Raw genomic sequence first — 18,938 nt, 5'->3', positions numbered from 1 at the left:
GGCCCACTGAAGCAAAGAAAGTGTGTCAACTTCATCTTTGCTAATGAATGTTTTCATTTTGGCAGAAAATCTGTACAAAAATACAAGTCTTAAACTAAGCGATTTTACAAGCATTTCCGCGCACCAATTACCCTTATAAAGGGGGGCTTTGCAGTGTTAAAGCAGCGAGATTTGAACGTAGTCTCAAATCACTCATGTATAAAATGTCAAAATAAACATAACTAAGTCTCCTGTTAGTTTGCAATAATATAAGCTCGCAGAATCACTGAGGATTTAAATATTAAGTGTTTTGGTTTTTTCTTTTAACTAGGGTGCATTTAGTAAAAGTTTTTTTTTTAATGCTTCCAAGCATATACATGAGGGAAACACGAAACCAATATCAATTTGAAAAGATGGAAGATAGAAATGTTTTATACATGAGACTAGCTAGAGAAAAAACAAACCCATGTATTTTCCTTTTTTCGTTTCACTCAAAAAGATTTGGTCTTGAGGGAGCAAGCAGATATTTACACATTTTATCAAACGTCATCTACTCATCTCATGTGTAACCTCCCAGGAAGTTTGGACGGTGTGTGTGTATCATGTGTTTCTTTCTGCACTTACTCAAATAACAGCACAACAGCAACTGTTGCTTAAGAGGCTCCACGTCGCAGCCCAAGGTGAAAAGCTACACGCTGTTTATGTAATCCTGCTTGTTTCTCTACAGTTTAGCATCAGTCGAGTGGGTGCCCTTTAAAATAATAATAATAAACAGAACAATGAAAAGAGGCCCGCCAAATGTTTGCCTGTAAGTTTATTTTTGATATTTTGTAGAACAGGAGAACTGATGATTACAAAAAAAGTCCATGTGTTCTACATGCTACACCTTAACCTAATTCAGCATGCTTGCCTGAAAAAAGTACATAGAAAAAAGAAACAAAAGACGTACAATTAAACGACGTACAATATACTACTCACCGTTTACTTTAAATGTACCTTTCTCTTGCCGCCATGCACGCAACGTTTTATACATCACATTTAGATAATAAAAAAAATAATAATTAAGACTTTTAGGCGCTGCTTAAACCATAAGTTTTTTCCACTTGGAACAGAACGCACCTATAAATAAAAAATATCAATTTGGACAATATTGATGGAAAAATGGAAAGCCTCAACACAGATGAATTTGTATCCTACCATAAAAACAAAAAGGAACACTTGGACGCCCAAATAGTGCTGAAATGAAAATGGTCTGCCCAACTCCTCGCTCTTCAACAATCACATTGAAATGACACACATTTTCGATGAAATAAATATCGCACATCTGCTAGAAATAAATAATGATCACTGAAAAACACCTCACTATGTTAAACGCTAACGTGAGACAGATTTCAACTATGAGACCACTTCATTTCATGGTATGAGGATGGTCGTGGTTGGTGTGTAAAGCACTAGTGCGGCTTCGAGTGTCTCTCGCGGCTGTTACCTTGAGGTAGATAACACATTACATTAACGCCTACGATAATGGTTGCTGCTGGCATCATGTGTCACATTTACAGTATGAAAGGGCTGTAAAGGAAGCTTTCGTTTATGTCGTCATCAAAATTTTAAAAATAAAATAAAAAATCCATCGCGTCTCCTCTCGTCAATACCTTAACAGCCAAATTAGAAATCTCACGAACCCTCAACTGCCGTCCCGCTGCCTAATTTCCATTTGTCTACAGTACGTGTGCGAGTGACAAGCCAGTTCAGCAATGAGGACGTAGACATAAACCCATGGAGGTCTGGGGGGGGGGCAAGGCTCAGAGTGACCAAAACTCCTTACATGTAAGAAACCAACCATCTCCACTCTTAAAAACGGACTTTTAAAAGAACATAAAAAAAACAAAAACAAGTATGAAATGATTCAAGTAGAAGAACAAAAACAGGACAACAACAAGGATGTTGCTTTTTCTAGTTAAGATGTTTGAAAATGCTGCTGTAGGTTTTGTGGGCGATCTGCGGGGAGCATTTGACAGCACAGGGGGCGAGGGACGCCTGGATGGACTTCAGAGGCAGCTCGTCCGGGCCCAGAGAGTCCAGCTGCACGTTGAGCACGATCTCGCCGCTCCGGCTGAGGAAACCCTCGCCCGACTCCCTCTCCCTGACCTCCGGGGTCTCCGTCTCCGGGGTGGCAGCGGACTCGGAGACGCCCTCCTCTGTCCGGCCGAACAGGTGGTCCAGGTAGCTGGTGTACGTGCTCTCCTTCTGGAAGTGGCCATCCCAGCACGCCTCGTCGATCAAGCAGCCGTTCTCGGCCACGCGCTCCCCCGAGCCGAAGCCCTCCCAGGGGTGCGCGGGCCAGGGGCCGTCGCTGCTGACCACCGCCAAGCCGCCGCCCCCGCCCCCGCCCAGCTGGGCCAGGTTGACCAGGCACTTCTCCTCCTTCTCCTGACTTATGGACTTGGACATGGAGCCCGAGCGAGGGGCCTCTAGCTGCGAGACGGAAGAGTTGAGCTCGTTGAGAAGGCCCACCTCCTGACAGGCCTCGGGCTGCAGGCTCAGTTTGATGGTACTGGCGATGAAGGAGTCAAAGTCGAAGCCTTGCTGGCCGGCCGTCGGCGTCTGGTGCTTCTCCTGCTCGCGGTCCTTCTCCGCCACGCCCTGGGTCTTCTCGGCCTCCCGCATGGCGATCTGGGCCTTCACCAGCCCGTTCTTCTCACACTTGCTCTTGGCCTTGCGGTCGGCCTTCTCCTTGCTCTGCTGCTCCTTCCAGTTGGAGAGGTCGATGATGAGCTTGGGCTCGTAGTAGTGGTTGACTTCGCTGTCCCGCCAGATGAGGTTGTCCAGGTAGGAGGGGGACACGGCCTTGTAATTGCACGTGTGGCTACACTGCTGGTCGCAGTATTTGTTCTCGTGATGCTCGTCCGGCCACGATCGCTCCGACGAGAACGGAGTGGAATAGTCAAAGGAAGGCTCGTCCAGGAGCTTTTCCCGATCTCCGTCGGCGTACTTCCGAGGGTCCACCTGCAACACACAATAGACACATCTCAGAAAAGAACGTACTTAACCGCCAATACAGTGGTACTATGATTTAATGACTTTAGTTTACTCAGAGAGAAAAAAAAATTCATGATGGCACCAGCAAGCGAATGCTTGATAGTCGGTTAATGTACAAACTCACGCACCTGGACCACTTCCTCATCCGTGACGTCAGAGAGGCCCCTCGGGTCCACTTGGACTTCTTCTGGGTCATGATTGCTGTGCAAGTGCCAATCAGCCTCTGACAACTGGCTCTCGTGATACCTGATAAAGGCCAAGGCACAAACGCTCATTAAAAACAAGAACTGGTTTTCTAACCAATTAGCACTCAGCTAGTTGGAGGGAAAATAAGTCATCACACACACACACACACACACACCTGTCCCACGTGTGGCTGTGGCTCTGGTCCATGAGCAGGATATCGTCTACTTCATCTTCAATGTGGAAAGGGTGCAGAGAGATGGGCTCGTCCAGGGGGAAGGAGTAGTCAGCCATGTAGGGGTGGGCCAGCGCCTCTTCCGCAGTTAAACGATCCATGGGGTTAAAAGTCAAGATCTTTTCGAGGAAATCCAGGGCTGCACGTGCACGTGAAGATCATGCAGAAAAGACAAGATACATTTGAGATGCAACCTTGACGCCAGTGTACCTGTATAGTGAACCTCCAACTACATTGTCTTTTCTTTTATTCAGTGATGTTTTTTAAAGTGAGACTGAGAACAGGCACTATGGAATACTTAAAAAAAAAAATGGTTTTAACAACTGATTTCCACCTTTATAAACGGGGGTTAATACCTTGAGGACTGGCGTCAGGCAGCAGTTTGGTCAGCGGTGTTTGAGGTTTGGACATGTCGTTGCGGATGAAGACGGGTATGACGCTGTGGAGCTCCTGGCGGTCTTCCTCTCGCAGTACTGGGATGGACTCCAGGATCAGCTGCATCTGCTCCAGTTCATGGGCCCCTGAGCGAGCGAGCGAACAGGCCAACGTTATTATGGAATATTCAACACTTGGCTGAATTTGTTCCGAGCGCGGCCGAGGAGATGTTTGCTTTCTGCTCAGCCCTGGGCTGTTTCAACAGACGACAGTCGCTTGGCAAATACAGCATGACATACTGTCAACATTTACCTGCAAAGAGTGTTTTGCCGGTGAGCATCTCCGCAAAGATGCAGCCGGCAGCCCACATGTCGATGGCTTTGGTGTAATTGTTAGGCGAGAGCAGCAGGCGGGGAGACCTGTACCACTTTGTGACTAGACCTTCAGACAGGTGACCCTGCAAGCATAGAGAGAAAATGCCAGGCACTGTGAATGAAGTCGCATACTCGGAGTAAAAATGACAACAAAAGACAATCATTTCAAGATGACCAACGATTGGCCTGTGGTGCGTGCAGTGTGCGCTTCATGCACATGGCACAGCAACAGGACAAAGAGCGCAAAGAGAAGAAGCCGGTTGAAAGGGAGGAGATCAGACACGTGCAGGCCCTGTCAGCACTCGGTGCGGGATAATCCCTCACTGTCACACTCGCACCAATCTGCATCGAGGACAGTGAACACAAAAGCAAGTTGGCCTCCAACGGAAAACTACACCCTCACTGGCGTCATGCTTTGCTAGTTTTTGCGGTGAGGCCAAAATGGTCAGCTCGCCACTGAACAAGGCTCCTGTTTCTGCCCTAGTTTAGCGGCAAACGCTCATTGCCACGCTATCCTGAGGCACGGCCTGCTCACAACACACAGTTCTTCTTAGATATAGAATACTTTAAAAGACATACAACTTGATGAAGAAAAGTACATTTTTAATGTTTGGTGTGCTGTGGGTCAAAAATAAAGATATTGCTTTTGCACAATATGCTGACATCTTGGTCTCCAGCAACTATGTTGGTGAATGGAGCTTTATTTAGTCAGGCCATAGTCTTGTCTAAAAGAAAAAAGTGCTTTGCAGCCAAGTTACTAAACTTTTGGGGTGGTTGTTTTTCACTCTTTGGTTGCTATCTATGTCTTGCAAACATCAGAATATTATAGTAAAATTCAAATTACATAAAAACATTTTATTTATTCAGAAGATTTTTTGGGCCGTTTATTTACTTTCACCTCGCATCCAAGTGCAACCTGTTCATCCACATTTGTTTAGCTTGGCTCCCGATACAATTTTATTTGATTGTCTCTCACCAACCCACTTTTCTAATTTGCCAGTAACAAAACTGACATTTAGATGGCTAAATTGGACAAAATGACTTTGCATTCGGGGGTGATAGTGCCACCTGATGCTTTGGCATGCATTAGACAGCCTGCAAATGCATTTTCACATCACTAGAAAAGATTTTAGGTGAGGGCAATTCTGTTTATAATGGACTAAAAAGAAGCAGATACAACCAGCTAAAGGCATTACATCCATTAGATGAACATATCAAGTCTACTCAACCCACAAACTAAATCAAAACCCTTTTGCCACAAAGACAGACGAACTGTTAAGAAAGTAGAACAGCTCAGGGCAGAGTGAGTCAAAGGAGGCATGTGTACCGGGGGGGGGGGGGGGGGGGGGTTCTTCCTAATCCCAGCACGACAATGAGCTTCAGTCAGAGGTGCCCAAACTTCCAACAACATTTTTTAATTCCAACTTGAACCCTCACACATTTGACCCCAATTTAAAAAGTTTATCACCACAGTTTCATTGGCCATGTGACCATGATTTATCAGATAACCCACTTCGGTAAATCCATTACTCTAAACTGCTTATTAACACATACAGCCTTGGGAACTTTGGAGGATAGTCTTAATTTATTTATTTTTTTACTTTCTTGGGGGGGTCATGTGAGGTTTGGTTTCGACATGCTGATTGTTGACTGAAAAAAATGGGTCAAGTGTGGTTTGGGGTTTTGAGTTTTATATTGAGCTGGATTCCTGTGGCCCTGTGATCCCTTGAATTCCCAAACTTCGGTTTTACCCAAGTAAAAGTCCTACATTTGATAATACACTTTCACCATGATACTGTATCTTTAAATTTTTTGGCAAATATTTTACACAAACATGATATTCCTTTTGTGCGTGTAAAGTAAAAGCTAAAAGCTAAAGCCACAAATTGTAACTAAGCAAATACGAATGTACAGTCTAGTTGAGCGGACATAAAAGGTGGATCTGAGCAGTTCAGGTCAGATGGTTGCACGTGAATTCCAGTCATTCTTGATGTCAAGCCACACCGAGGGCTGAATAGAAGGTTCACACACACGTAGCTTGCTTTCGCAGAACAAAAGGAGAGATCTAACGCAAGCAGGAATAATTCTAACTTGTTCTGAAGGGAATCTACAAACTGGTTGTGTTCACGTTCAACTGGCCATCTGACACGAACACACACCCTTGTGCCTGCAGGACAGCTTAGTGCAGTGAGGTCCAGGGGGTGATGGGTTCATTTTCAAGCAAGCCTCGTTAGGTCTGAAACACGACACGTACTAACAAATGGCCGCCATGTAAAGGGGGAGAGGGTAGCAGCGGTCTTGCCATTCTCCACATCTACCAGCAGTTGACCACTATTGTTATCACAGTGGCAACAGACAAAAAAAAAGGAGAGCAGCCAGTTCAAAGTCAACCGGACTACTCTGACAACAGCATTTGTGACCTTGGCAAAAAGTCAGCAGACAAATTGCCCAACTAAGACGAGTGACCCCAGCTAGACAGCTTTTCAATTTCTAACAGCACACATGCATGGCATCAGAAAAAGTGCGTCCATCGAGGCCAAAAGCCTACGTGGAGCAATGCCAGAAGAATGCAGCAGGATTATAACAACAATTGTGGGAGAAACGTATTTCTTCTCAGCCAATGTGAGCAATCGCTTACTTCAGCGGAAGGACGAGTACGGTTCCTCCCCACAGCGTGACTCACGTGAGAACACTTTAGTCAGAGATGAAAATTTACCACACAAGTGGCAGTTGGCACAAAAACAACAAGTTATAGCAAACATGTTTGTGTGGTTCAATGACTCGACGTGATGATAAAAAAAAATGTTTTAAAGGCAGCAGCCAGGATTCCTCCTAGCCGCGCGATGAATGAAAAAGCCCCAGCCAGAATAGTCGAGTCACGTGGGCTCTTCAGACAGACCAATGACTAATCTGTGTCACGTGTGATTGTCTCACTGCTCCAAACGGTGAGAGTGAACCTCCCAACCTACATTTCAACATCACACCACCATATGGGCTTAAAGGTGACAACACACACACAAAATAATATTAATAAAAAATTAAAAAAAATCAAGGACGAAATGCAAACATGTACTAAAATGTTAACACAACAGAACTGTAATTAAAATTGTACTGTATTTGAAACGTTTTTTTTTAATGTGCTAAAGCACTGGATGTAAAAATGTGAAGCCATTTTAACATAATGAACACTGCGCTCAATTATTGTAAAAATAATAAAAAGTTATATTAAAATGTATTACACATTTTTAATAAATCTGTACCTAAAAGTTCTAAAACAGTTCTCAAGTAAGAGTTAAATACACGACAAATATACTTTACTGGATTTAAAAAAAAAAGAAAAAAAGAAAAAGATTGAAAAATACTTCATGACATCATTCACAGTTTGAACATGGATTTTGCATACACGTGCTATGAATCACCGCACTTTGAATCACCGGTCTACGATTGTGACAAGACAGCAAGCAGGATTAGTCTTTGACGTGTTCAGTTTTCAATTGGTCTTGTTTTTCTCAGAAGCTGTACATCATTTGCCAAAACCCCTAAAGCCTAAGTTATTTTTGACCATCTAAAAAAATACAAGAAGAAAAACAACAAATTCAACCAATAAGAAGCTTGCTTCCATTCAACCATTGCTGATTACCATGCATTGGCTGCAAGATAATCTACACAGACAAAGAAGCAACCACATTGGTATTTGTTATTGTTATTGTGAGTTGCTTTAAATGACTTAGACAATTCTGCTATTGGCCAAACGACCGTGTGTGGAACTGAAGAAATGATCGGCAATGTGTTTGTCAAAAGCTTCACTTCTCCTGAGAAGGGAAACTGAGGCGTTACCTCATGCGGAACCGCATCCCGTCTTGTTGACTTCCTGCTACGAAACTGCGTCACCCCTGGGATGACCACATTACTGTGCGATAACAAACACGACACGACACGCCAATGGGAAGCACTTAGCTTTTTAGTCCCACTGACTAAACGATCCTTCCCTACCTTGTGGGAGTAGTGGGGGTCCATGATGCGGGCCAGACCAAAATCCCCAATCTTCAGCACCAGGTCCTCCGTGTTGACAAACAGATTGGCGGGCTTGAGGTCGCGGTGGAGGACATTGGCGGAGTGGATGTACTTGAGTCCTCTGAGGAGCTGGTACATGAAGAGCCTGGCGTGGCCCTCGGACAGAAGGCCCCGCTCCAGCAGCTGACACAGGTCCGTCTCCATGTACTCCTGCACTATGTACACCGAGTTGACCTCGGTGAGGGACACCACATCCTCCGTTAGCCTGCGACCGCTGGGACCCAACGTTTCGAAAACCTACAAATGGAAGAGGAAGGGGGTGGTGGGTCATGGATGACATCATCTCCGCAACAAGTACAGTCAGTCGTACCTTGACGATGTTATCGTGGTCCAGCCGCCTTATAATCTTAATTTCTCGCAGGGCATGCTTGACACTCTGTGGATCAGTCAGGATAATCTTCTTCACCGCCACACGCTTGTCGCAGTCGGTGTCAACCGCTGAGAAAACCAGGCCGTTCCCTCCATAGCCGAGAGGCTTCAAGTCCATGTAGCGAGAACCCAGGTCGAAGCCGTGGATGTTCATCAGTGACTCAAACTTCTCGGCCATGATGACTACTACTTAGGTGGCGCTTTGCTTAATGTTGCGTCTCTAGCTTGCGTCAATTTAACCTCTCCCTTGCCAAAACCGCTTCAGATGCTGAGCTAGCGCCTTCCGTAATGCAGTCAACAACCTCCTAGCTGACTCCGTCCGCCACCTCCTCCCCTGTGCAGCCGTCACTGTCAAACTAAGGTGTAGTTAAAGTTTTTCATCTTGAGTGAGGGCAATTTTAAAATTCTAACACTACGCTGGTGGGTGGCTCTACGTAACACAGCAGCTCTACTGCTGAAAGAAAGAAATGGAATGAATGTTGAGGCCAATTAAAATCCACCGTTAGGCTCTAAAAGCACATAGTTGCATCCTCACAGTGGTATACATTCAGTGTATAACTGGTCCTGAGCAGCTTCATGGGAAATGTGCCAATTTGCACCCCTTTTTTTTTTTGCTTAAGATTTTTTTTGTCTTTTTTTTAATTTTCTGAATAAATTTCCTATGACGTGAGCTGATCCAAAAAAAAAAAAATTGTAGAGGGCCTGGCCTTTATGTTGGGCGTTACTTGTGAGCCTCAGTGATCAGGTGGCTCAAGCTCACCACAGTCACAATCGAAACTATCCTCCATTTTACTTGGCTATAACCTGAAAGACAAGAGCAAACGCAAAAGAAACCCGTAAACCACAAGTTTCGTAATAATCGATGTTGCTGCGTAAAAATAAAAACTGATTTGGTCAGGTTCACACAAGGACAATGGTGACAAAAATACTCTGTACTTCTGTAAAAGTATAAATACTCGGTCGGGGATGCACCGATACCAGTATCCTGTGTACTGTGCTACAATACTATTAATCTGTGATAAATCTACTTTAACTCAACTTTTATCACATAGTAGTCAACTACCAAAAAAAAATCAACCTCTGGAAAGTACACAGAGTACCGATGTTTTCAAAAGTAATAGTCAGAAAAATATTCAAATACAGATGAAAACCCTACTTAAATATAGTAGCGGAATATTTGCACTGTATACAAAATAGTAAATATCCATTTACTACTTAATACATCCTAATTAATATTTTAACACTTTGACAGTACGTTTACGGCAAATGAACCCGTTGTAACAGCGTGTACCTCAGTAAGCATGTTTTATCGTATAGCATTTTACTTCATTTCTTTATGTCATTTATAGCAGCTAACCGCACCCGCCCGCTTTGGCTTGTCGCCTCTGTGGTATCGGGTGAACCGTTTAACGTCCAATAGAAACCCTCTCATGAAAAAATAATCATGGGCCCGTGGATATAAAGGAACATATTTCATGTTTTTACACCCTAAGGTGACATACATTGACTGTGTAATGAGACCAATTGGCGGAAAAACCAAATGTGAACATTAGCTCGCTGGATCGCAGACTTGCTAATGTGTAGAAATACACGTCGATTTATGGATATAAAAGGCCCCCACAGGCCCAAGATACATTAGTGATATGAAATAAATCTTAAGAGGCGTGTGAAGACGACGACTTTAATATAATTTTAACGGAAAAGCCCACGGCACAGACAAAGGGGCCGTTGTTGGCGAGGCGACTGACTACGTGGTACAAGCTGTCCCACTAGCACAAAGCCGACGTCGGAAAAGACTCTCAAGACGGCACTTCGAGAGAAACTGCTACATTCTGAATGGACGCGGAATACTCACAGTTCGTATTCGTCGCATTGGAATCGAGATAGATGGAATTAATCAGACCCGGCGGAGGTTAGCGTGCGCTCCGCTCCGGGAGCTGAGCCGACCAAATGCAATCGCCATTTAGCACAGCACAGACACCAACGGCGACGTGACGTCACAAAGATGCTTTCACTGACTGTGGGATAGTTCACAATCACTCCGGTTCACCTTCGTGCACGAAGTTGGGTTTTAAAATAGTTCTGCAAAAAGTGCGTGAATTTTCAATAATGCATGAATTGAACAATTTGAAGGTTGGCTGTTCATATAAAACTTAATCCGTTAGTCTAGTATTATAATTGCCTGTAATTTGTAACTTTTTGTCACAATATCAATAGATATTTTCCAGTACGTGTGTGTGCGTGTACTTGTACATACTACATTGTGAGGAAGAAAGTACGTCTACTAACAGATTGAGGACATTTTTGTGAAGTGAGGACATTTTGGCCGGTCCTCACAACTTAAGACCTCTGTTTGAGTCTCAAGACTTGGTTTTAGAGTTTAGGTTTGAATTGGGTTATGGTTGAGATTAGGGGTAAGGAATATTTTTGATGGTTGGGGTTAGGTGAAGGAGCTAGGAAATGCATTATGTCTATGGATGTCCTCACAATTATATAATTACAAGTATGTGTGTGTGTGTGTGTGTGTGTGTATGTGTAGATTCTCATTCATCCAAGTAACGGTAAAGTATGAAACTGTATAGTTTGAATCGAGGTAACTGGACTGTTATTTAATTTAACTTTTGTTTTTGTTGTTTTCCGCAAATGTTGAAGAATGACCTCGGCTTGTACTATCAGGCTAATAAAATATAGTTTGGGTAAACGTATATTTAAGTAATCAAATTCCATGCAATTACAGCGGTACCTTAACTTCCAAATGCCCCCCTTACTTTTATTATTATTATTATTATTATTATTATTATTATTATTATTATTATTATTATTATTATTATTACTACTACTACTATTACTACTACTACATAAACCAGACCTTAAAGTACTGTATATTGTTTAAAAAAAATAAATATTTTTTTTTATATATATATATATATATATATACGTTTCCACATTTTAAAATACTTTTAAATAAATCATGTTTGAATGCCTCTGTTGACTAGAACATGACTGGAAGCATGAGACAGGGGTGGCCAAGTTCATTCCTCGAGAGCCCTTATCCAATACCCTTGGACTGTTTTCCATGTCTCCCTCCTTCAGCGCAGCTGAATCGAATGTCCAGCTCATCAGCACGCTTTGCAGAAGCATGATAACGATCCTGACCGCGAATCAGGTGTGTTAGTGGAGAGAAACATGGAAAACAGGCTGGATAGTGGCTCTCGAGGACAGACCTTGGCCATCTCCGCATGAGAACATCGTAGCTTTCATTTACCAGTACCACTTGGTAGATTTTAGGATTAATGAGTGGCCTTGAACGCAACACCTTGGATGGGCTTTGTAGCCACGTGACAACACCTGATTCAAAATCCAATGAGATTTTCTTTCTACTATAATAACAATTCTAGCAGAAAAAACATGTTATTGTGTTAAACGAAACACTGTTCACTGTTGCCTTATACCAGTAGCTATAACTCTACTGTATTCAACCACATACTACAGTATATTCAACTTCAGTCCCCACACATTGAATGTGGTCTTTTGGGAAGGCAAAAATAATACTGGTAGCTATTGTATTTGCTATTTAAACTTATAATTTCTCATATTTTGGTAGCACAAATACAGTGGTGATTAAAAAAAAAATCTTAAAAGGCAATCATGTAAGAGGTGTCAAGTCTAGGGGCCGTCATTTGAGGACCCAAGGTTAACGCAGTCATGGGGCCCTCCACATAACGAACTGGCAACCGTTTTATTTTCACCTCAACACAAAGTCTTTAATAATGAAGTCTTTAAAACCCATCTTGAGAATTATTATCTAGCAAATGAATCATGCATCACTTTTACTGGAAGAATAATAAGAACAGTAATCGTCATTTAATAGTGTCTACCCGTTTGAGTGCTTTAATAGTCATGAATATATGAGTATTATTCACATCTTCACAATGAAAAGTGTCATTTGTGTAATTCTGCTTTTAAACTTTTGGATGTGCTATTGAGCATTTGAATTGAGACTAAAACAATAACAATTGGTTAAAATTGGAGAAAAAAATATAAATAAGTTTTTGGGACACATTTGGAGGCCCGTGGAAATCACGGCGATTGTTATTGTTGTTACAAAATCATGTCGCAATGTGCTTCCTCTGCTGTTCCAAACGATTGCCCCCCCCCCCCCAAAAAAAAATATGTTTTGCTTCTCGCTGTCTTATAATGTTGTCAGATTAAAATGAAGCGGTATTGTATTAGCAGTGTATCAAAGAGGAAAATCCCTCATGCAGGTCTCACACGCACGCACAACCACTCACTGCAGTTGGCGGATTTACAAAATCCATGGCGCAGGCTCTTTCTCTTCAATCACCATCCAATCCAAAGGTTAGATCCACCGAGAGGAAATATGAGGAAAGCCAGCCTTTGCGTTTGCTCTAATCATCTCTCCTCATTCCATTCACGCCGCAGCACTCGCGTCTTGCATGAACGCTGTGAATGGACGGTCGGACACGCGCGGGGGCGGGACGGATGGGAGCGCACATCACAGCCGCAGCATCATCAGCATCCGCAAGGCACACCATGTGAGCGAGCGTGTGCTCCACAATGCAGATGCCTCAGCCTCTGTCGGGCTCGGGCATGCCCACTGGATGCTGCACGGGATGCGGGAGATCCTATTGGTCCGTTTTAGAGCAATGTTAAATACTGCATGGTCAAGTGTTAAAGGCACCCGCAGCACTTAGTTGTGTCTAATTTATGGAAAGTTGTTTGAGTATTTATTCCATCATTTTTTCCTCACTAATAAGACAATTTGGTGCATATTAGAACAAGGTTCAGTGTCTTGCTCAAGGACACTTTGACATGGTCACCAGGGAAGAGGATCGAACCCGCAGCCTTACAGATGGGAGACGACCACTCTATCACTGAGCCACGCCACTCCACCTATAGGGCACAATAGAAGAAATGATTGCCTCACAAGTTTTATTTTTTTCCACTACTAGTGCTACTTTTGACCTATTACTACGCAGTTAAAGCTTACTAGTACACTTCTGTGTTGCATTACTAGGCCAAACTAGTATGCAGGTATCACACACTTGTGGCATCCCGGACCATACTAGTAGCACCAAAATGTCCCTAGTTGCCTTTCCTCTCTAGCAACATGAACTTGTCCTATAATATGCCAATTTGCCAAAGCTGTCCCACTAGCGTGAAAAATGCCATCTACAAACCCAATTCCCAAAAAGTTGGGACACTATACAAATTGTGAATAAAAACTGAATGCAATTATGTGGAAGTGCCAAATTTCAATATTTTGTTCAGAATAGAACATAGATGACAGGTCAAAAGTTTAAACTGAGAAAATGTATCATTTAAAGGGAAAAATATGTTGATTGTAAATTTCATGGTGCCAACAAATCTCAAAAAAGTTGGGACAATTAGCAAAAAGAGGCTAAGTCAATTGCACTTATAAAAAAAAACAGCTGGAAGACCAGTTACCACTAATGAGGTCCATTGGCAACTTGATTGGAGATAAAAAGAGCTTCTCGGAGTGGCAGTGTCTCTCAGAAGCGAAGATGGGTAGACAATCACCAATTCCTCCAATGTTGCGCAGAAAGATAGTGGAGAAATATCAGAAAGGTGTTTACCAGTGAAAAATGGCAAAAAGGTTGAAGTAATCATCTACAGTGCATAACATCATCCAAAGATTCAAAGAATCTGGAACAATCTCTGTGTGTAAGGGTCAAGGCCGAAAAGTCATACTGGATGAAAATCATCTTCAGAGAAGATCTTGCATTTCTCAACACGATAACGCCAGACCGCATGCAGCACCAATTACAACATCATGGCTGCGTAGGAAAAGGTTGCGGGTATTGAAATGGCCAGCCTGCAGTCCGCTTCTTTTCTTCTAGAGCACATCATAAAGGGGAAGGTGCAACAAAGAAAGCCCAAGACAGTTGAACAGTTAGAGAGACGCGTGACAAGAATGGGACAGCATTCCTATTTGTAAACTTGAGAAACTTGTCTCCTCGATCCCCAGACGTTTGCAGACTGTTGTAAGAAGAAGATGGGATGCCCCACAGTGGGGAAAATGGCCCAACTTTTTTGAAATTTGTTGACACCATAAAATTTAAAATCAACATAATTTTCCCTTAAAATTATACATTTTCTCAGTTTAAACTTTTGACCTGTCATCTTTGTTCTATTCTGAACAAAATATTGAAATTGGGCACTTCCACATAATTGCATTCAGTTTTTATTCACAATTTGTATAGTGTCCCAACTTTTGGGGAATTGGGTTTGTAGATGAACTAGTATGATCCTTGTCCTTATTAGTATGACAATTCAGTGCACTAGTAGAATGACTATGGCACGCAAGGAGAATGAATGTCTTACTAGTCATTTTTTCCCCCATGACTAGACTCTAAAAAGAGAATTGTTGAACCAACTTGATCGGTAACACACAATTGAATGAAGTTAGTCCAAAGTGAATATATTAATTTTAATTTGATAAATTCATTAAACTTAATATTTTGGATTGGAGTCACTTTGGATTAAATTAATTCAGGCGAATATATATTGTGTTTAATGAACTCATAATTAATTAAACTTACTATTTTCACTTTGGACTGACTTAATTCAATCGAGTGTTACCAATTGAACAATTTTTTTTTTAAGTTGGTCAGCAATTTGTAATCTTGAATTGGTTCAACAATTCTCTTTTTAGAGTGACATATAACATTTCTGCGCTACTACGGCATACTAGTGGGATAGCTGCATGTTACTAGTGAAGACAACTGTACACTATTTGACCACAACGTGCTACTAGTGCGGCTAATGACATTATAGAATTTTACAATTTAACATTCAGCAATTTGCTAGTAGTGCTAGTTGTGAGCAGATGTGTAAATGTGTCAGGCTTTTAGGCCATACGTGGCACTAACAGTGGAAATTTTTGTCAGCGTACTAGTGTGCTGAAAAGCAGACTAAAACGTGAACTTTAAGCCGGATATCAAGGAATGGAATAATTGTTCAAACAGTGTTCCATAATTAAAATCATGGACAGCACTAAATTGTGTTTAATTGGGCTGCAGAGGTGATGTTGACAGTATACGTTAAGCTGGTGTTTCACCTCGCGGTGCCTTATGCGCGCTTGCGTGTATGGTTATGTAACAGACGCATGCATGCTGGCATGCTTCATTAGGTTTAAGTGACAAGTAGAAGGAACGCAACGCAGGTCACATTGCAAGAGCTGCACCGAAATTCTGTCTGTAATTAACACCTCTTACACTAGATCCACAATATCCGTCCGTCCGTCCGTCTGTCCGGGCCGTATCTATCCATGTGATTGTGGAGGTGTACATAGTTTCATTTGCCACTTTGTGTCAGTGTGAATGTGAGCGTGAAAGCTTTTTTTTGTCTCTATATGTGAGCGGTGGTTGACTGATGAGCAGTACAGGGAGGAATCTCCCTTTTGTTCAAAGTCAGCTGGGATCGGCTCGAGCTAAACATGAACCTGAACGCCATGAGCAGTATGGGGAAAAGGACGGATGGACGGATGGATGGATGGAGTATCTCCTTCCCTCAAGAAATAAAAATAACACATCCACATTTTTTTTGGGTTCAGATTTTTTTTTTTTTAACTTAAGTCAGAGTTTTTTTCTTCATCTTGAGGTCTAACTATACAGGAGGTCCCTCCATTCTGACAGACTCCCAAACTGAAACAGAAAATCCTCAGCCATTTTCATCACAGTTAAACAGCTCTCTTATTAAAAGTTCCAAAATGGCTGACGTTTGTTAAATAATGATTGCATCGCATTAAAGCGACACTATTCATTAAAATTCCGATTTATAAGAAAGATGTGATGGCACTTGAGTGCTGTATATGACCGATTCTCAGCGTGTGGTAGTGTTTTGCGAAAGAAACACTGACTTGAATGTAAAATTGTGCTTAAAGTTTTACAGTACATTTGGTAACTATGATTCAGTTGTATTTAACTTTTAAAGTACACTACATTTGCATTTCATCTCTTAAAAGAGTTTGCTTTAAAAATATTTATTTTGGTAAAACAATACATTTGAATTCAAACATTCAAATTCTTTCTCCATATATTTAAGGTGGCTTAATCTTTTTTTTTTTTTGTAATTCAGTTCTTTTTTATTTTTTGGGGGTAGATTTGCAAGTACAGTCTATATCTTTGCGTACATGTCAGGTTTATTTTACTTTTAAGTACCATATATTTTGCGCTGCTGTTCCTTCCTGCAGGTGTATGTGAGAAAACTACTCATTCTTTTTTGACATACAGTGGGGGCACAAATTGACCTTTTGAGTGACACATCTTCATCAGTACGGTCTTTTGAATACAAATATTTACACTCAAAGAGCATTAGAAGGAAACACATTTTCCTTAATAATTGCACAAATAAATGTTACATCATTCAGACCAGATAAGATATTGCCACTTACCGAGGTTGAAGTTCTCCCGATGGGACCGGCGAAAAAACATGGTCTCCCTGTTAGCGGTCCACTTAAAGTAATGCATCCAACATTGCTCCTAAGCTGTTAGACTGGTGCAGAGGTGTCAGTATATATCCAGTGAATGTACCAAGGTAGTGTCAGAGCGTTGGCGGTGTGTTATCCCTCTCCATGTGCCTCTGTTGGTGAGGTGGAGCTCAATGGAGACTTAATATAGGCCAGGCCGGAGAGGGGAGGAGACTGCTCTGTGTATGGCCTGGCCTGTCAGTGTGTCAGACCCACTGCCATTTGTGTTCACTGCTGCACTAGCATTATGCCAGTGTTTCACAACCTCTATTGAGTCAAGGCACATAGTTTACATGACAACAATCTGATGGCAGATCACCAATAAAAGTTAGAGAAAGTATAAATGGGTTGTTACAGAATTGAAAGACAATTTAGGCACTGGTTATTTATTTGTATATTTTTTGATATTGACATAAAGAATGAAAAATTATTAAAAATAGAAGAGGACTTATTCACGTGATGTCATTTCTGGTGAGTCGTGTGAGCTCACTTTTTTCGCTTCTTCGAGATGACTACAAAGTTTTAACTCATTCACTGCCATTGACGGTTATAGACGTCAAATGTTCGTTTTAACTATTTCTATTAGTTTCACATTTTTTTCACCATTTTTGTGAACAAGTGTATGAAAACCTAGCATAGTTTTATTGTACATTTAGAACAGATTTGTGATTAATCGTGAGTTAACTTGTGAAGTCATGCAATTAATTACGATTCATTTGAACAATTTCTATTAGTTAAATTTTTTTCCCACTTTTATTAAGAGTATGAAAACCTAGAAAACATTTTTATTGTACATTTTGAACAGATATAACATTTGTGATTAATCGTGAGTTAACTCGTGAAGTCATGCAATTAATTACGATTAAAACATTTTAATCACCTGACGCTCCTAATTTTTAATCATCTTTTCTTCTTTTTTTTAAATCGCGGCAGGTGATAATTTTTTTTAAATGTAATTAATTATTGACTTCAATAGTTAACTCACAATTAATCATAAATGTTATATCTGTTCTAAATGTGCAATAAAAAATGTTTTCTAGGTTTTCATACTCTTGTTAATAAAAGTGGAAAAAATGTTAAACTAATAGAAATAGTTCCAATGATTTTCTAACGTCAATAGACGTCAATGGCAGTGAATGAGTTAATAAGAGAGTTGCAAGTAAAGGGGAAGTCAAGTAAAAAATGTTATGTTCTATTGTGGCCCCACTAGTCTATTCTGATTAATATTGCATTTGTGGAATATGAACTTAGGATCAAAATCCACCTGTTTTTATTCATCTGGCGGCCATTTTGCAACTTGCCGGCGACTGAAAATGACATCAGAGTTGCTCAGGGCTCAGGTAACGACCAATTACGGTTCAGCTTGCGAATGTCACGTGACCAAACTCAGAAAAAATGTGTTTTGTAATGGTGGGCAGGGGGGTGGCTTGGAGAATAAAAAAATAAAAGTGCTTCATTTCTGGAATGACTCATGTAGCAAAAATAATCATGATCTCATCTCAATTTACTCACTCTCATTACAAATTTACTATTTACTTAGTGGCTGGGAAATCTGTGTTTAGTTTAGTTAGCACAAAGCTGTTAGCCCTCGATAGTTCTTGCTGGCTGAAAAGTTCAGCTCATTCAAGATATTGTGGGAACTATTTATTACATTCCCATATTTCTGAGTCATCAAGTTAAAGTCATCCAGTTAAAGAAAAAAAACCATACATCTCCTCTTTCCAAATTTCTTGGCATATTCAAACCATTCCATCTCGACTCAATTCATTGTACAGCACTTCAGGTGCGCGTCCGCTCT

At 41.4% G+C, this 18,938-nt stretch overlaps 1 protein-coding gene across 3 annotated transcripts; it reads right to left on the bottom strand.

Annotated features, from left to right (window-relative positions):
* Positions 1 to 778: 778 nt before the first annotated feature.
* On the bottom strand, positions 779 to 17,242 carry mapk6 (mitogen-activated protein kinase 6). Of its 3 annotated transcripts, none has more exons than XM_086070879.1 (8): positions 17,066 to 17,242; positions 8,570 to 9,432; positions 8,179 to 8,496; positions 4,124 to 4,268; positions 3,793 to 3,957; positions 3,380 to 3,575; positions 3,147 to 3,264; positions 779 to 2,985 (listed from the first exon to the last, which is right to left on the bottom strand). In XM_086070879.1, the coding sequence occupies exons 2-8, from the start codon at positions 8,804 to 8,806 to the stop codon at positions 1,933 to 1,935; spliced, it is 2,232 nt and encodes a 743-aa protein (XP_085927005.1). In that variant the 5' UTR covers positions 8,807 to 9,432; positions 17,066 to 17,242; the 3' UTR covers positions 779 to 1,932. The 3 variants fall into 3 exon arrangements, with proteins under 3 accessions (XP_085927005.1, XP_085927006.1, XP_085927004.1); XM_086070880.1 differs by lacking the exon at positions 17,066 to 17,242 and adding an exon at positions 12,921 to 13,221; XM_086070878.1 differs by lacking the exon at positions 17,066 to 17,242 and adding an exon at positions 10,484 to 10,648.
* Positions 17,243 to 18,938: the final 1,696 nt, after the last annotated feature.

This window comes from Leptonotus elevatus, chromosome 3 (genome assembly GCF_054856555.1).
Source record: "Leptonotus elevatus isolate MCC_2025b chromosome 3, RoL_Lele_1.0, whole genome shotgun sequence".
Classification (NCBI taxonomy): domain Eukaryota; kingdom Metazoa; phylum Chordata; class Actinopteri; order Syngnathiformes; family Syngnathidae; genus Leptonotus; species Leptonotus elevatus.
Note: the sequence above shows the minus strand (reverse complement) of the source record. Positions and strands in the feature narration are given on the sequence as shown.

What these genes read in the sequence shown, in the direction of transcription:
- mapk6 (XM_086070879.1), bottom strand. Translation starts at nt 8,806, where the DNA reads ATGGCCGAGAAGTTTGAGTCACTGATGAACATCCACGGCTTCGACCTG. An exon ending in ACCCCCACTACTCCCACAAG is followed by an intron (nt 4,269 to 8,178) that starts GTAGGGAAGGAT and finishes CTATGCTTGCAG; the next exon opens with GGTCACCTGTCTGAAGGTCT. An exon ending in CGGATGAGGAAGTGGTCCAG is followed by an intron (nt 2,986 to 3,146) that starts GTGCGTGAGTTT and finishes TGTGTGTTGCAG; the next exon opens with GTGGACCCTCGGAAGTACGC.